At 49.7% G+C, this 18094-nt stretch overlaps 1 protein-coding gene across 3 annotated transcripts in view; it reads right to left on the reverse strand.

The window, feature by feature from the left end:
* The window catches only part of FPGT (fucose-1-phosphate guanylyltransferase), a 98161-nt gene that overhangs the window by 56800 nt on the left and 23267 nt on the right, over window positions 1-18094 (reverse strand). The window contains exon 3 of one of the 3 annotated variants that reach the window (XM_085602277.1): window positions 16040-16111. The exons of the other annotated variants lie outside the window; for them this stretch is intronic. Coding sequence (XP_085458403.1) covers window positions 16040-16111 — 72 coding nt within the window. The remainder of the gene's footprint in view (window positions 1-16039; window positions 16112-18094) is intronic. 3 annotated transcript variants of the gene reach the window in all.

An 18094-nucleotide genomic window follows, 5' to 3' on the forward strand; every position in this document is an offset into this window, starting at 1 on the left:
CTGTACATTCACTTTTTATGTGGGGAGTCACTGATGGAAAAAACTAAAGTTTCACATTCATCCTAAATTGGAAAGCGAACAGACCGAGAAACAAATGCATAAAACAATACATGCCAACCGGATACACTGCACCTTATATGACTGCTGCCGCTTTAGCGTGCAGCATTCTTTCCACAATGTGAAATCTGTGGCTGAGCGAGCGCCCGACCCCTAGCTCAAGGTATGGCCTTAGCCACAGCTCTAAGGCTTTGTGTGGTCACTAAAGTTGAGGGGTTGTGGGAGGAGGACGCAGTCAGCTATTGCACTGTTTTTCAACCAGGAATCCGTGGGATGTAATGATTCTTTACAATCATTGGTAGAAGTTCCGTGAGTAGTTTAGAAATCATAATAAATGATGAAGCTATGAAATAAAATGAAAATACTGCAGAACTCCAAACATCCGTCAAGATATATCAGGACGTCTTGTCCAGAATCCGGCAATTCTGGTGTAATCATCATGCACCATCAGTGGTCCTATTGTGCTTTTGGCAAATTTGCAGTTCTTAAAATGGGCAGGTACTATCCGGTACTGAATACCTGCACTTCTTAATTTGAAAGGGAGAGTACCTGCACTTCTCATCGCAACTGCAATACATTTAATGGGAGAGTACCACAGTTCTAAGGAGCAAACAGGTACTCTAAAGCGTGAGTATCTGCACTTCTATATTTTCATTTAAAGTACTGTCCATCTGTATTTAAGGTTAGGTTCAGTTGTGTTGAGTCTGTGTTCATTTCTCATTGTTCTGTAGCTATCTCGCTGTTGGCGGCAGCAAGGCATGTCTTATGCTGCCAAGAGAAACCAAGCATTGGCAAAGCCAATAGGCCGTTTCTATGCAAGAGCTGTTGGCTTTGCCAATATCTGTCAGCCCTGTTGTACAGCAGCGTGGCTGCGATACAGCACTGCTAAAAGTTACACAAAAAGTACTTTGATCCTGTGCCGGCCGTGTAATAGTGCTTCTAAAAAATATGTTTTAGCCATGCTGCACAGTAGCCATTTGCTATATAACATGGCTAAAAGGCAAAGCCAATAGCTCTTGCATAGGCAGTCGATAGCTCTCACATTGGCTAGATCCATTGCCTTTGATATTTGATTTTGACACAGAAGTCTTCATTCCTTAACATCAAATTCCACTCACTGATGTAGATCAGGAAGAAGAAATTGTGACAGAGGCAAGGCCGCAGAAGATCTCAAGGAAAAGACCAAATGCTACTACTGGTCACCAGTGTCAAGTTGATGGCACCACTTAAACATCACCTTCAAGTATATTCAGCCAAAAGTCTAAATCAACCGAAAAACTGAATAATATTTCCAGGCAGATGTGATACTTGAACGTTAAAGCGACCAGCACTAGTTTGAGACAGGCAATAAATTGTAATAAAAAAGCACTCAACAGAAAAAAAATTGTGCTCAGTAAACCAATTCTTGCTTCAGTTCAAACAGGTTCTGAACACCATATGGTTAAAAAACAGGTGAAATAATTCAGCATGGTGGTGACTGAAGGAGACCTGGAGATTTTGATGGGCAACATTCTTGCTGTTCTAACAAAGGAGTGTTGTATACACTGGCTTCACTGCAGTAGTTATCCGTTTAGTAGGATGTTTTATTTGCCAAAGTAGTGTAAAAGTGAATTAAAGATGAAAAGCGGTCCTTTTTACTGGACTCCTCAATTGGCATAATTTTATTTTCATGTTTCTCATATGTGTGATCTTGTTCAGCAACGTCTAGAATAAAGGTTACTTTTAGACATTAAGCAGAAAAAGCATACTACACCATACTGAACAGCAACTACTGGGCAGCACAGACAATGGGAGGGAGGCTAGGAGATAAAGGGCAATGGGAAACGAAAAAAAAAAAAGTGATACGACGCGGTCAGCGTTGGCCACGCCATAGAGCTTTTTTCTTATGCTGGGTACGGGGGCAACACAGACAGGGGGAGAGTGGGGAATAGGAGGAAAAAGGCAACATGGACAACGGAGGGTGGGAGGGAAGAAGCATCACAAATAATGTTGGGGGTTGAGGGTAGGATAGAAGAAGCAACACTAATGACAGGGAAGAAGCAAAATGGATGACAAGGAAGAACGAAAAACTGTACCTCAATCAGCACGAGCAACGGAAGGACACCAATCAAGATTAAGCAATCAGTACTTGGTTCATGCTCCCGATGAAAGAAAAGGAAGCAAAACTGGCACACAATGGGCAATTAGGACGCAGCAAATAAGAATGATAACGAAACAAACAAATGTAAGCAATTGGCGGGCTCCAGGCCCTTTATAGGAAACATTAACTGCCACAGGCAATACTACTTTATGGAAGCAATTTTCATATCTACAGATCAAGTTCTGAGAATCCCTTTCGTCTTCCCAGATACCCAACTGTAAAAGGAGGTTAGTTATTTGAGAATGATGATTGGGTCATTTTTGAGAAGATATTGCGGTTCAAATCTCATTGGAAATAACGCACAGGGGAAGTCATTTTCAAGAGTAATTTCACAAATAGTATTAAATGTTTTGTACATATATAAAAGATCATTACTAAGAAATTTCCTTGGGATATAAAAAGTATTTTAGGGGTTTCTCCATGGAAAACGTTTTTGGGAGGTATTGGCCTCATAGTTCTCGCTGTGCAAACTTATGCCCAGAAGCAGTATGAAGTCTGTAGCTGAAGTCCATGAGTAACAAGTGCTGGGTTAAATACTACTTTTTCTTATCGCAATTGCTATTGTCCACTAATGACAGGAGTACATGGTAATTTGTTTTCCTTACATCTAGTTTAATGTTCAGAGTAAGGTTCCCATTGAATTAAGCTGGATTAAAACAAAGCTTTAAAATGTAACCGCACAGCATCTCAGAGCACAGAACAGAGAATAATATATTACAAAAATAGCAAAGTAGAAATTCCCAAAGTTTCCACAGTATCTCTTTTTCAAGTGGTTACCATCTTATTGTATTAACCATAGCACTGGAAAGAAGGCCTTTGCTGATTTTTGATGGTAAAATGTTTTTACGTGCAATCTGATGGCAGAGAGTTATTAAATAGAATTGATGTCCTCTGATCAGCTTGGATATACATGGTCAGGAGTCATGAGTAGGAAATACTTTGGGGGGAGAAAGGGGGATAAAAGGGTTAGAAGGGGGATAAAGAAGATTGTCTTTTGATTTTTTCCTGGTCACCTCTTTTGACTGTGAGGAGGGAGTGCAATGAAGACAAATCTTTGCAAATCGCTTCCGCTACTGATCTTTTTTTAGTTCTCATGTACCTGTGGAGATCATTATCCGCACAGTGAAAACACACTCATTTTTTCAGTAATTCCTTAGACGGGCACAAAAAGAATACAGAGGTAATAATAAGGCTGTGGCAACAAGGTAGAACTGCATAATAAATACTGCATCTCTCATGAGCAAAACACCGTTCTCTGTTGTAATTTTCAGCCTCAAACACCACATGAAGTGCTAGAGAAGCACACATGGTCAAGTAGCATCTGCATTTGTGACACTGCCTGCATGATTACAGTTGTCTTCATAATATCTGTTAGAAATGGGGTTTCTGGTTGGCTAAGGTATGCACTTAAGCCAGGCAGAACACACCACTCAAGTCAGGGTAAGGGAGTTACATACCCAAAATAACCCCTGCTCAACCTCTTGGTAGAGCAGTCAGGCTTATTCCAGAGGCAATGTGTAAAGCGTTTGCACAAAACAAACCACACACACACACAGCACAATAAATACAACACAAACGAGACTCCACACAATATTATATAAAAATATGTTTCTGTATTGCATCACATAAAACAATAATCACTTTGCCAACTAGGCAACTGTAAAAACATCACAATTAGTGCAATAAGATAAAGACTTATATGTTGCACACATCGCCAAAACATCATGAAAAACACCATTACTGTACATGTAAGTGCAACTCCTGAAATAATACTTGTTATCCTGAGGGTACAAGGATCAAAACAACATACATCCATACATTTAGGGCATAAAAGCAGCATGTTAGCACTAAAGCAAGAAAACATATGATTCACCATGACAACCACCATAAATACTTTGCAGGTACTGCAGTATTGTGTGGAGGTAGAACCATTAATCCCGAAGTATAACCCACCACTGCAGGGAACCCATAGATAGAGCGCCCTTGCGGTTCTATTATACTCTTTTCGGTAAATTGTACCTCAACCCGTAGGCTACCGGAACACCTACATTCCTATTATGGGGACAGTGCTTTGAGGGAAATCCCTGGATCCACGAAGCAGGGGCCTCTGTTGCGGTCTCATCCCGTCCTTGGGACAAGATCCTGTGCACCCCAGGTACTCACAGACATTGTAGGGTACACACCGTGCAGAATTTAGTGGGGAGGTCTCGCTGGGTTCCCCCCATGTCAACCAACATCATGGCACTTGCCCACAGGCAAGTGCATATCTGTTCATGGACCACAGTACCTGCAATTGGGGTGCTCTTGGCTCGGGCTCCAATCAGGGCCACCAATGAACCAAAAGAAGTCCTTCAACACTGGAGCTGCTCCGACGCAGCTTTGGGAAGGCCACAAGAACTTTCCGTGATAGAGAGGGGACCTCACCACGCTTTCGGGCCCAGCCCTCTCCACAATACCTCAGTTGGAGCCGGGTCCCGCATTCAGGTGTTCCGAGGTGGGGCGGTGTCAGTGAGCTTCTCACCTTCCTTATCTGGCCCCTGTTACCAGCACCACAGCGGGAGCCTTGGACACGGCTCTGGGTCACTCGTCTTCCCTCAGCCCAGCTCTCCGCATCTCTGGGGCCCGTCTCGGGGGGTTTGCAGCGGTCAGCGACGGTATCTGCTTCGGCTCACAGGGTGCCTCAAAGAAGGGGTTCCTCAACAGGTTGACCTTCGCATCCCTCCCTCGGTAGGGGGGACTGTACCACACACGCCCAGGGTTTTACTGCCACACACGTCAGAACAAGGGCATACAGCGTTCAACACACGCTGGTTTCTCTGCACGTGGATATTTGCCAAATGCAGTCCTCACCATGTGCTAAGTTTTCAACAAAACAGGGTGGGCCACCGAGCCCTGGGAGTTCACTGGGGACACCAAAGCAGGAGTGTAAGCATCAGTGCAGTACACAGGGTTCTTAGTAGGTGAAGAAGCAGTCCCACTTAGCAGGCCAGCACAAGAGCAAAGTTCAAGTGGTGGTTTCTCCTGAAAGCCCAGCAGTTAATCCTAGCAAGTTGCAGAATGTAGAGCAATGCAGTGTCTAAAAGCATGGGGTCAGAGCCCCTGTACTTATACTCAAAATATCTTTGAAAGGAAGTAACTTCAAAAGAACTTTAGAATCGCACATCACCATTCAATCCCAGCTCTGGCTCCAGACATCAGTAGGGGGTAAACAAGCCCTTTGTGTGAGGGCAGGATCTAAAGTATAAAAATGTAAAGTGTCAACACTCCTCACTCTCTCAGCCCAGGAAGATCATTCAATATGCAGATAAATGCAAACGCAACCCTGTTACACCCAACCCGTACTGTGTGATGGCTGTCTGGAAAGTATGCAGAAGCCCAGCTGGCACTTTACCCTAGACGTGGACTGGAGTCAGGCTGCAAAGCACAAAGTGTCATAAGCACATATAAATGCCCACTTTCTAAAAGTAGATTTGTAACAAAAAAGTTGTCTGGGTGTGCATTTATGAATTAGAACTTTAAGCAAACCTCCTTAACAACTAGAGTGGTTTGGTGTCTTTATTCCACCTTTCATTTATTTATTTATTTAGTTATATAATACATTGACCATTTAAATCATGTCAACGAGAAGAACAATAATTTTGGAGATATTCAACACAACATCAAACAATAATAACAACACAATTGACGTTCGACGATTGAATAACCAAAAATGACAAAACCTGACACAGACTAACAAAAGAAATATTAGACCAGTCCTCAATTTAACAGTGAAATAATGGCGGCACAGATTGTATACTGTAAGACCTGGGGTCACCAAGCCCTAAGGGGGTAACGTGACTCGAGCGGCTGGGCACCCAAAGGCTTATGTGTAAAGCGACCATACAACACACACATCCTCTGAGGCAGGAGATGCACACAATAAGGGACGCCACACAGTAGGATTTATGCAAATGACTCAAGTTTATCTAAGCAGTTCATTAGATGGCAATGGCATTACTTGAATACATTAGCAGTTGATTCTCCAGCATTTCATGATGGTGCCATAGGCAGTACCTGAATACATCAGCATTACATTCACCAGCGATTCACTAAAAGACCATAGGCCACACCTGTATACTTTAGCATCAGCTTCGTGAGCCCTTCTTCATAGTTTCACTAGTGTTACCTGGCGAACCTGGGGAGAGCGGTAAACACAGCAGTTAATCTTGGCGCTGCGCCCCTCCCACCTCTAGCGTTTCGCTCCGCCGTGGCACCTCGCGCAGCGTCTGGTGACGATCAGCACAGTGATGTAGAACTGGGAACCTTAGCGCCACCCCTGGGGACTAGTAGCGACTCAGGGCAAACTTCGCGGGCTTACCGCTACTCATGACACCACTGGCGCTTCAGCTGGGGGTCGCAGCGCTACTTGACACAATTAGGCTTTAAGCGCTTGAGAGCAGAAATGGGAACATAGCGCTACTCGTAATAAGCAAGCATGAAGCACTTTGGAGTCGGGTCTCAAAACATAACACTACGGGTAATAATCGAGCATTAAACACTTTTGAGCAGGGTCTAAGAACATAGCACTACTCGTAATAATCAGGCATCAAACACTTTTGAGCAGGATCTAAGAACATAGCACTACTCGTAATAATCAGGCGTTAAGCATTCCTGGGCAGACCGTAAGTACACAAGGCTACTCATAATAAGTAAGCATTAAACACTTTGGAGCAGGCCCTAAGAACATAGCGCTACTCGTACTTGACAGGCCTCATGTAGGCGGTCTCCTGATACGCGGCAGTCTCAAGGACGGGGAGGGGGCAATCCCTCGGAGGGGAAACAGAGTCTCTGATGCACGGAGGGAGTCCCACGGAGGGGATCCCGAGTCTCCGGGTTACCTTGATCTCGGCATCCGAGGAGTCTTCACTGCGGCAGGCGTTCTTCGCCGCTTCGGGCCCCACTGGTAATGCGCTCGGCGTCGGGGGACGATCCACAGCCTCTTACGACCCCGGCGGCGACGGCAGCAACGGGGTCCCGGGCTTCTCCGCGGTCCCCGACTCGCTGAAGGGCAACCTCTGGCCTCTGGGCCGCAGCGGTGAACGCGCTTCTGGTCCCCGCGCCGGGGGGGGGGGGTTGACAAATTAAGCGCGCTGACTACGGGCTCAGCGTGGGACTGACACAGGGGATACCAGGCCAGGTCAGGGAGCGCAGGGGTCACAGCGCTAGCACCTGGTTGAAACCCAGCAGAAGAGCATTCAATCGTAACGTGAAGTTTCAGCATTCAGTTTTGTCATGCAGTTTCAGCAATCGGTTTCAGCATTCAGTTCTGGCATGACGTTTCAGCATTCAGTTCTGGCATGAAGTTTCAGCATTCAGTTCTTGCGGCGCAGATGTCACTGGCGCCCTTGGGGGGTTCTGTTCCTTGGGGTTAGGGACTGAGTTGGTGACTAGTTCCTTCCTAGTCAATTTTAGCAGATGGCCCCTGGGTTCTCCTATCACTGGGCTAGATCAGTGGGCTGTACAGGATCCCTCACTCACTTAAAAGGCAGTACCTAAGTCCTGTCACTTTCAGAGGCATAAGTCCCTGGTTAGGCCCTACCGCCTAAACTCCTACGTGGATTTTCCCCAGGTCTGCTTTACTCCCACTGGCCAACTGACTAGAAAAAGTTCCCTCCCTCTGTTAAGTATCCCTAGGTCAGGTGACCTCTATCCAAGGCGGCAAAAGTAAAAACCCCACCTCCCTTCTAGAAGGTTCCAGCACATTCCAGGAGCTTCCCCATTCTACCTATGGGGCAAAATAGGCAGGCTGGTGTCGCAACATTGTTGTGGGGTTCCAGCCAGCTCCTGGCAGCTAGGGTGCTACTAGTAAAGACCACTCCGCAGTAGCAGGGGCCTGTGGCAGCCATCTTGGGAGAAGGGAGCACCTGCACCTTAACACTGATTGGCAATGAAAAGGCGCCCGGAGACCTAGGTCCAACATAAAAACGAGGGTGGAAAAAATGAGGCACGATCAAAAATAGATGGGGAGACCACCCTAGGGCTGACAGGTCCAACACGCGTCCCCCCCAGCCGAAAGAGGGAAGAGCTACCCAACCTCTAGGGAGTTCTCATCGCTAAGGTGGAAAAACCTGGAGAGACCGTCAGCATTGGCGTGGTCAACTCCGGGCCGATGTTCCACCCGAAAGTCCATCCCCTGTAGGGAAATGGACCACCTCAACAACTTGGGGTTTTCGCCTCTCATCTGCATGAGCCAGCGAAGGGGCCGGTGGTCGGTCTGAATGAGGAAGTGAGTTCCAAAGAGGTATGGCCTCAACTTCTTCAGAGCCCAGACCACCGCGAAGGCTTCTCTCTCAATGGTGCTCCATCGCCGTTCCCGAGGGAGGAGTCTTCTGGAGATGAAGGCCACTGGTTGATCCTGGCCCTCGGCGTTGAGTTGCGAGAGCACCGCACCTATGCCGTGCTCTGAGGCGTCTGTCTGTACAATGAATTCCTTACTGAAATCTGGGGTTGCGAGTACTGGAGAGGTACACATTGCATGTTTCAGCGTGTCAAATGCCTCCTGGCAAGCAGCTTGCGAGGTTGCTTCTTCGAGGTCAATTCTGTCAAGGGGGTTACGATGGTACCATATCCCTTGACAAACCGGCGGTAATACCCAGTGAGGCCGAGGAAAGCTCGGACCTCTGTTTGGGTCTTGGGGGGCTCCAAAGCCAAGATGGTTTCTATTTTGGCCTGGAGGGGTTGCACCTTACCTCCGCCCACCAGGTGTCCCACGTACACGACAGATCCCTGTCCAATCTGGCACTTGCTGGCTTTAATGGTTAGGCCAGCGCGTTGCAGCGCCTGCAATACCTCCTGGAGGTGCTGCAGATGGTCCTCCCAGGTGCGGCTGAAGACAGCTATGTCATCCAGGTATGCCACTGAGAAGGACTCCAGACCAGATAGTACCTGATTCACTAACCACTGGAATGTGGCCGGAGCATTTTTGAGCCCAAAGGGCATCACTCGGAACTGGAAGTGGCCCTCGGGGGTGGAGAATGCTGTCTTCTCCCTTGCTCCATCGGCCATGGCAATCTGCCAATATCCGGATGTTAGATCAATGGTGCTGAGGTACCGGGCTGCTCCCAGCCGGTCCACCAGCTCGTCCGCTCGTGGGATGGGGTGAGCATCTGTCTTCGTGAGAGAGTTCAACCCCCTGTAGTCCACACAAAACCAAAGTTCCGGTGTGGTACCCGGTGGGGCCGCTTTCGGCACCAACACCACCGGACTAGCCCACGGGCTACTGGAAGGTTCTATCACCCCCAGCTCCAACATCTTGGCTACCTCACGCTGGATGCTATCCTTCACTCGGTCAGAGAGCCGGTAAGACTTGTTCTTCACCGGGGGGCTGTCCCCTGTGTCCACATCATGGGTACACCGATGAGTGATTCCAGGCGTGAGGGAGAACAACGAGGCGAACTGTCCCAGGACATGGCGGCAGTCCCTCTGTTGCTCTGGGGTCAAGGATGGGGAAAGGACTACACCTTCTACCGAGCCATCCTTCTCCTGTACCGCTAGAAGGTCAGGAAGAGCTTCACTCTCTTCCTCTTCGCTCCCATCCGTCACCATAAGGAGAGCAAGCTCTGATCGCTCATGGTGCGGCTTCAGGCGGTTGACGTGGAATACCCTCAGGGGCTGTCGGGGGGTCTTTAGATCCACTACGTATGTGGTCTGGCCTCGTCGCTCCACAATGTCATACGGACCAGTCCACCGATCCTGGAGGGCACAAAACTCCCCAGGTTCCATGACCCACACCTTCTGTCCAACGTCCAACTCGACCGTCCGAGCGTTGCGGTCGTACCACTCCTTCATAACGGTCTGGCTAGCCTCTAGGTTCTCTGAGGCCGCCTTCCACAGCTTGGCCATCTGGCTGTGGAATGCCAGTATGTAGCTGACAATGTCACAGGGAAGCTTCTGCGAAGTCTTCTCCCACCCCTCCTTCACTAAACTGAGGGGACCCCTAATGGAATGGCCATAGAGCAACTCAAACGGGCTGAACCCGACTCCCTTCTGCGGTACCTCCCGGTAGGAGAACAACAAGCAGGGGAGGAGGACGTCCCATTTACGCCTCAAGCCCTCTGGCAGGCTCCGGATCATTCCCTTCAAGGTTTTGTTGAAGCGCTCTACGAGCCCGTTAGTCTGGGGGTGGTAAGGAGTGGAGAACCGGTAGGTCACTCCACACTCCTTCCACATGGCCTGCATATAGGCCGACATGAAATTTGTGCCCCTGTCCGACACCACGACCTTGGGGAATCCCACTCGGGTAAAAATCCCCAACAGTACCAGCGCCACCACCGGTGCAGTGATGGTCCTCAGAGGAATAGCCTCTGGGTACCGAGTGGCGTGGTCCACCAAGACCAGAATGAACCGGTGTCCCGCTGCGGTCGGAGGGTCCCACGGCCCAACAATGTCTATGCCGACCCTCTCAAAAGGGGTCCCGACCACCGGGAGCGGTTCTAACGGGACCTTCAATTTAGTCCCAGTCTTGCCACTTGCCTGACAAGACTTGCAGGTCTTACAAAAGGTGTCTGAGGCGATCCTCATCCTGGGCCAATAAAAATGTGGACCAACCGCGCAAAGGTTTTGTCCTGACCCAGATGTCCGGCTAAGGGTATCTTGTGCGCTAACTCCAGCAGGAAGGCCCGGTAACATTGGGGGACCACTATGGCCCTCGAAGATCCATGTACCGGCACCTTAGGCTCACTGTACAGGAGACCATCCTCCCAATACACGATATCCGCCCGCCTCCTGACTGGCCACTTAGGCTTCGGCCTGTCGCCGCATGCCTTCAAGCGTGGGGCACGCCCTTTGTGCCTGACAAAATTCCTCCCGGGTAGGCCCTCCTTCCACATGCCAGTCGGCAAGGGTCGGCAAGTCCCCCACGGGAACGACATCCACCTCCGCGGACTCCGGGGGCACCTCTGCGGCCTCCCCATCCATCTCACGGGGCGTCTCCTCTACCACCTTCTTCCTTCCACACTTGGCGTTGGGTTGGGCCATGATTCCAGGCTCCAACCCGGGGTGAGTTCCATGCCGGGCAGCCATGGACCTCGTGACTACGCATGTCCACCCTGGTAATCCCAGCATCTCGGTATGAGCTCGAAACTCGACATCTTTCCACTTGGTATGCTCCAGGTCGTTCCCTAGCAAGCACCCCACAGGCAAGGCAGGGCTCACCGCAACTCTCAGTAGGCCATTGACTCCTCCCCACTCAAATGGAACACGAGCCACTGGATAGTGACTCACACTGCCGTCAGCCAATACGGCCGGATGGAACTCCTCGGGGACTACTTGGTCTGGGGACACCAGCCGCCTCACTACAGTGGTCATGCTGGCTCCTGGGTCCCTCAGAGCCTCCACCTCCTCCCCGTTAACTTTCACCCTCTGCTGATATTTAGCAGTGTTCGGGGGCAGGGACACTACGGGGACCACCTCTCTATCCCCGAGTGAAACCAGGGTCAGGCCTGTCCACTCCCCTTCCCTATCTAAGGGCAACTCCACCCCAAGCGCTACACTACTTACCCTGGGGCTCTTCCCGCCCGGTGGGGCTGAAGGTCGCTTGCGACACTTGGGTTCTCCTTTGTAGTGTCCAATCTCCCCACATTCGTAGCACCTCACAATCCTTGGCTGCTGACTCCTGTCAGGGTAAGTGGGTTTTGGGGAATTGGACGGGGGTGGGGTTCCTACTCCTTTCCCAAACTTATTTTGGGGGCCTTTTGAGAACTCCACCTTTTTATCTCCCCCCTCTTTCTTCTGGGGGAAACCCTGTCCGCCTTTCGAGCCATCTCCCCCGGGGCCCTTGTGAGACACCCGGGTGCTCACCCAAATATCTGCCTCCTCTGCAAGCTCACGGGGATCCGTTAACTTGCGGTCCACCAGATGTTGGCGCAGCTCCGGAAAGCACTTATCCAAGAGGTGCTCCCGTAAAAAAAGATTGTACACACCTTGGTAGTCCTGCACCTCGCTGCCACGCACCCAACCATCTAATGCCTTACGGGCATAGTCAAAAAAATCCACCCACGTCTGTGTGGACAGCTTATGGCTGCCACGGAACTTCTGCCTGTACCTCTCGGGGTTGAGACCAAATTTCTTGAGTAAGGCCTCCTTCATGGGGGCATACCTCACCTGATCTGCCTTGGCTAAGTATAACAAGGTGTCCCTGACATTGGGAGGTATATAGCGATACAAGCCCCCTCCCCAGTTGCTCTCGGGAACCCCATGGGCGGTCAAGGCCACCTCGTATGCTTCCAACCACTTGGCAATATCGTCCCCCACTGTGTAGCTGGCAATGACTTCTTTGGGTAAATAAAATTTTGACTCATGGGACTCTCTTGGTACGCTGCCACCATTGTCCTTATTGGATGCATTTAACTGGAGGGTGCGCAGCTCCAACTCCTTCAGCTGAAGCTCGTGCGCCAGCTTCTTTTCCTCCATTGCCCATCTCTTGTTTTCTCTCTCTTGTTCCAATTTGGCCAATTCCCTTTCTCTCTCTTGTTCCAACTTGGCCAGCTCCCACTTTAACTGCCTCTCCTCCCTCCTGTCCTCATACTCCTCTGGAGACGCGCTCCTCCTAGACCCTGTCCTACTACTGGCCCCAGAACGTCTCCCTGGGGGCACATTTTCAGACACATCTACGTTTAGTATGTCTAGGACTTCCTGGGCGCTCTCCTCCTGAGGTGCATCTGGCACCTCCTGTCCCTCATCCTCTCTCCCTTCTGGATGGGCCTCTACCCATGCCCTTAAGGCGGTACGGAGTTCCGGTCCTTTGGCCCTCCGCACCCCAGGCACCCCCATCCCCTGCCTGAATTCCCTCAGTTGCCTTACAGTGTACCCCTCGAGGTCAGCTAACCGGAACTCCATCGTGACAGGTGGGGACGTAGATACTAAGGAAGAAAGTAGATACTAAGGAAGAAAGACTCTGGGTGACAGTTGCAAGCTAACCAGGATTTCTACACCCTCAGTCTGGACAGTGGAATGTAATCAGTGCAGTAATAACAGGTGTAGAGCTTCAATACAATAAACGTTTAATTGTGGCGCCCTCCGCTTCACGGAAGGGTGCTGTATGGTCACAGGTCCTAATCCCACCGCTTGCCAACAATGTAAGACCTAGGGTCACCAAGCCCTAAGGGGGTAACGTGACTCGAGCGGCTGCGCACCCAAAGGTTTATGTGTAAAGCAACCATACAACACACACATCCTCTGAGGCAGGAGATGCACACAATAAGGGACGCCAAACAGTAAGATTTATGCAGATGACTCAAGTTTATCTAAGTAGTCAGATGTAAAAGCAGTTCATTAGATGGCAATGGCATTACTTGAATACATTAGCAGTTGATTCTCCAGCATTTCATGATGGTGCCATAGGCAGTACCTGAATACATCAGCATTACATTCACCAGCGATTCACTAAAAGACCATAGGCCACACCTGTATACTTTAGCATCAGCTTCGTGAGCCCTTCTTCATAGTTTCACTAGTATTACCTGGCGAACCTGGGGGGAGCGGTAAACACAGCAGTTAATCTTGGCGCTGCGCCCCTCCCACCTCTATCTTTTCGCTCCGCCGTGGCACCTCGCGCAGCGTCTGGTGACGATCAGCGCTGTGAAGTAGAACTGGGAACCTTAGCGCCACCCCTGGGGACTAGTAGCGACTCAGGGCACGCTTCGCGGGCTTACCGCTACTCGTGACACCACTGGCGCTTCAGCTGGGGGTCGCAGCGCTACTTGACACAATTAGGCTTTAAGCGCTTGAGAGCATAACTGGGAACATAGCGCTACTCGTAATAAGCAAGCATGAAGCACTTTGGAGCCGGGTCTCAGAACATAACACTACGGGTAATAATCGAGCATTAAACACTTTTGAGCAGGGTCTAAGAACATAGCACTACTCGTAATACTCAAGCATCAAACACTTTTGAGCAGGATCTAAGAACATAGCACTACTCGTAATAATCAGGCATCAAACACTTTTGAGCAGGATCTAAGAACATAGCACTACTCGTAATAATCAGGCGTTAAGCATTCCTGGGCAGACCGTAACACAAGGCTACTCGTAATAAGCAAGCATTAAACACTTTGGAGCAGGCCCTAAGAACATAGCGCTACTCGTACTTGACAGGCCTCAAGTAGGCGGTCTCCTGATACGCGGCAGTCTCAAGGACTGGGAGGGGGCAATCCCTCGGAGGGGAAACAGAGTCTCTGATGCACGGAGGGAGTCCCAACGAGGGGATCCCGAGTCTCCGGGTGCGGTGCCGCTCCCGGTCGCTAGGGGGCGCACCGGGTCCTTCCCAAGCCTCCCGGGGAGCAGGGGGGTGAGTCCCAGGCCTCTGCACGGCCACGCTACCTCCCAGCCCCCGGGGGTTACCTTGATCTCGGCATCCGAGTAGTCTTCACTGCGGCAGGCGTTCTTCGCCGCTTCGGGCCCCACAGGTAATGCGCTCGGCGTCGGGGGACGATCCACAGCCTCTTACGACCCCGGCAGCGACGGCGACAGCAGCAACGGGGCCCCGGGCTTCTCGGCGGGCCCCGACAAGCTGAAGGGCAACCGCTGGCCTCTGGGCCGCAGCGGTGAACGCGCTTCTGGTCCCCGCGCCGGGGGGGTGGGGTTGACAAATTAAGCGGACTGACTACGGGCTCAGCGCTCAGCGTGGGACTGACACAGGGGATCCCAGGCCAGGTCAGGGAGTGCAGCGGTCACAGCGCTAGCACCTGGTTGATCCCCAGCAGTCCAGCATTCAATCATAACGTGAAGTTTCAGCATTCAGTTTTGTCATGCAGTTTCAGCAATCGGTTTCAGCATTCAGCTCTGGCATGAAGTTTCAGCATTCAGTTCTGGCATGAAGTTTCAGCATTCAGTTCTTGCGGCGCAGATGTCACTGGCGCCCTTGGGGGGTTCTGTTCCTTGGGGTTAGGGACTGAGTTGGTGACTAGTTCCTTCCTAGTCAAGCTTAGCAGATGGCCCCTGGGTTCTCCTATCACTGGGCTAGATCAGTGGGCTGTACAGGATTCCTCACTCACTTAAAAGGCAGTACCTAAGTCCTGTCACTTTCAGAGGCATAAGTCCCTGGCTAGGCCCTACCGCCTAAACTCCTGCGTGGATTTTCCCCAGGTCTGCTTTACTCCCACTGGCCAACTGACTAGAAAAAGATCCCTCCCTCTGTTAAGTATCCCTAGGTCAGGTAACCTCTATCCAAGGCGGCAAAAGTAAAAACCCCACCTCCCTTCTAGAAGGTTCCAGCACATTCCAGGAGCTTCCCCATTCTACCTATGGGACAAAATAGGCGGGTTGGTGTCGCAACATTGTTGTGGGGTTCCAGCCAGCTCCTGGCAGCTAGGGTGCTACTAGTAAAGACCACTCTGCAGTAGCAGGGGCCTGTGGCAGCCATCTTGGGAGAAGGGAGCACCTGCACCTTAACACTGATTGGCAATGAAAAGGCGCCCGGAGACCTAGGTCCAACATAAAAATGAGGGTGGAAAAAATGAGGCACGATCAAAAATAGATGGGGAGACCACCCTAGGGCTGACAGGTCCAACATATACATTTTCATACTCTAGCAGCCTGCCATGCACAGCTTGCAAAGGCAACAATTACAACAGGCGAATTGCCTTGTTTGTACACCGTATAAATCAGTAGGTTAATGATGGTTACAGCTCAGCTGGGGTGGGTCGACGCGTTTCAGAACCCCATTTTTCTTTAAGGGTTCTCCTCAGGACCAGGACAGGTCGAACACTAAAATATTATAAAACGAGGAAAAGTTGTGTCAGCTGGGTGTCCCTGTGTTAAACTTTCCCATGAGCTTGTAAAAAAAATGTGTATATCTGTTCTTACCATTCGGGGTAGAAATCACAGATGCTGTGTAGCAATTAATGGCACGGATAGCCGCGTGGTGTAGCCAAAAATCTAAAAAGTAGAGAAAAGTTAGAACATTTACCAAGCTGTAAATTAGAAACAGCTTTAGAGATGGTGCACTACATTAAAAAGTCACTTTTGACAGTAGCTCGTCATTCTAAGCAATATTGAACGAGAGTGGAACTTGCTTTAAGCCTGCTTTAGATATTGTCAAACAGTGATTCCCTTGATGAGTTATTTGGCAAAACAATGTGTGCAATGATAAGATGTGGAGGTGCGGCCCACCGAAGATGGTTTGATCACTGCCTTATACACAAAGCCCACGGATAAAAACACGGCCCTCCACTTCCAAAGTCACCATACGAAAAGTCTCAAAGGCAATCTGCCGTATGGGCAGTACCTGCGCATACGGCGCAATTGTACCCGTAAAGAAGATTATGAGATTCATTCGAAAGCGCTGACTGAAAAATTTAAGGAGAAGGGATACCCATCCAAATTACTGAAACATTCGTGTAAAAGAGCGTGGTTCACACCACGGGAAGTACTCCTAGAAAAACAACCTAAAAATCCCCTGACGCGTTTAGTATGCGTCTCTACATTTGGACCATATACCAATTCATTCGAGAAAATCATTTGCCAGAATTGGCATTTGGTAAAGGATACTGATAAAAAATCTTCAAATTCCTCTATTATCATTGAAAAAAAACAGGAGTATTGGTCAGCATATCATTGGGGCATCGGACGTTTCCCCAAAGAAACCAGACACTATACGTTCATTTTTGAATTTACAATCAGTAGTAGGACAACACAAATGTGGGACATGCCAAGCATGTGCCTCAACAATCAAGGGTGCAGTATTCATTAATGGAACTAACAAATGGAAACATACCGAATTTTCAAATTGCAAGAACAAGAATGTGGTCTACGCCGCCATGTGTCCTTGCTTACTGATCTACATTGGAAAAACCACACAAGAGGTCAGACAGTGAATAACGCAACATCGATCAAGGATTGAAAAGAATGTACCCAATGCACCACTCGTTGCCCACTTTTAGGAGCTCCGACATACTGAAAAAGATCTGAGGTGGACAGTATTGAGCGTGATTAAACAGAATCACCGAGAGGGAGACAAGGAACAGACACTACTTCAATGAGAAGCCTACTTAATTATGCGCTTCAATACAGCCTCTTCGTGTGGAGATACCGCCGGTGAGGGACGCTGTTAGGAAGCTTCTTTCAAAAATTAGGCAAGTCTGTCTTTCTAATTTGCGGGTTTTAGTACGTAGACCTGTCCAAGGCAGATGGGCCCCCTACGCTGATACTTAGTTTCCCTTTATGTTTTTTAGAAATAAACATAAGAACACCCTGCCCGCAAAGGTAACACGTTGCCGATCAGCTGGAATTCAGTGAGTTATCATCTTTGCCTTGGTCTCGTCCACACATTTCCTTAAACCAATCTTTTTTTTTAAACGGACACTTGTATACATGTAATTCCTTTTTGCAGGCTCCATTGACAGAACGTGTGCACTGCCCCAGCGCGTGCATTGAATTTGGAAATGTACTAGACCAGAAACATTTTAAGAAACAGATGAGGGCACCGCCCATGATAATTCCAACTAAGAGGGTCATTAGGAAGGCGGGCGGACTTTGTCCGCCCGCCATCCTGTCGTGGAATGGAACCGCCCGCCATTGGTGCGGGGGTCCTGTAGGTGAAATTAGGATGCGCCCGCCACACTGGCGGGCACATCCTGCATTCCTGACATTGCGGTGGGCGATGCTCTCAGCACCGCCCGCCGCAATGCCAAGAAGGCATGTCGTGCACTACCATGCACAACATGGCAGGCACCGTGCGGTGCCTGCCATGTTGTGCATGGAACTGCAGGAGGGTACCATAGGAACCCCCCATGTGCACCCCCAACCCCCAGAATCCCTGGGGGCCCGCTACGGGCCCCCAATGTCAAACACCGCCTGCGTTTCCGTGGCGGCAACGTACCCGCCTGCATTGTAATAAGGATGGCGGTGTCTACCAGACAC

The sequence above is a fragment of the Triturus cristatus genome, chromosome 4_2 (genome assembly GCF_964204655.1).
Source record: "Triturus cristatus chromosome 4_2, aTriCri1.1, whole genome shotgun sequence".
Lineage (NCBI taxonomy): Eukaryota > Metazoa > Chordata > Amphibia > Caudata > Salamandridae > Triturus > Triturus cristatus.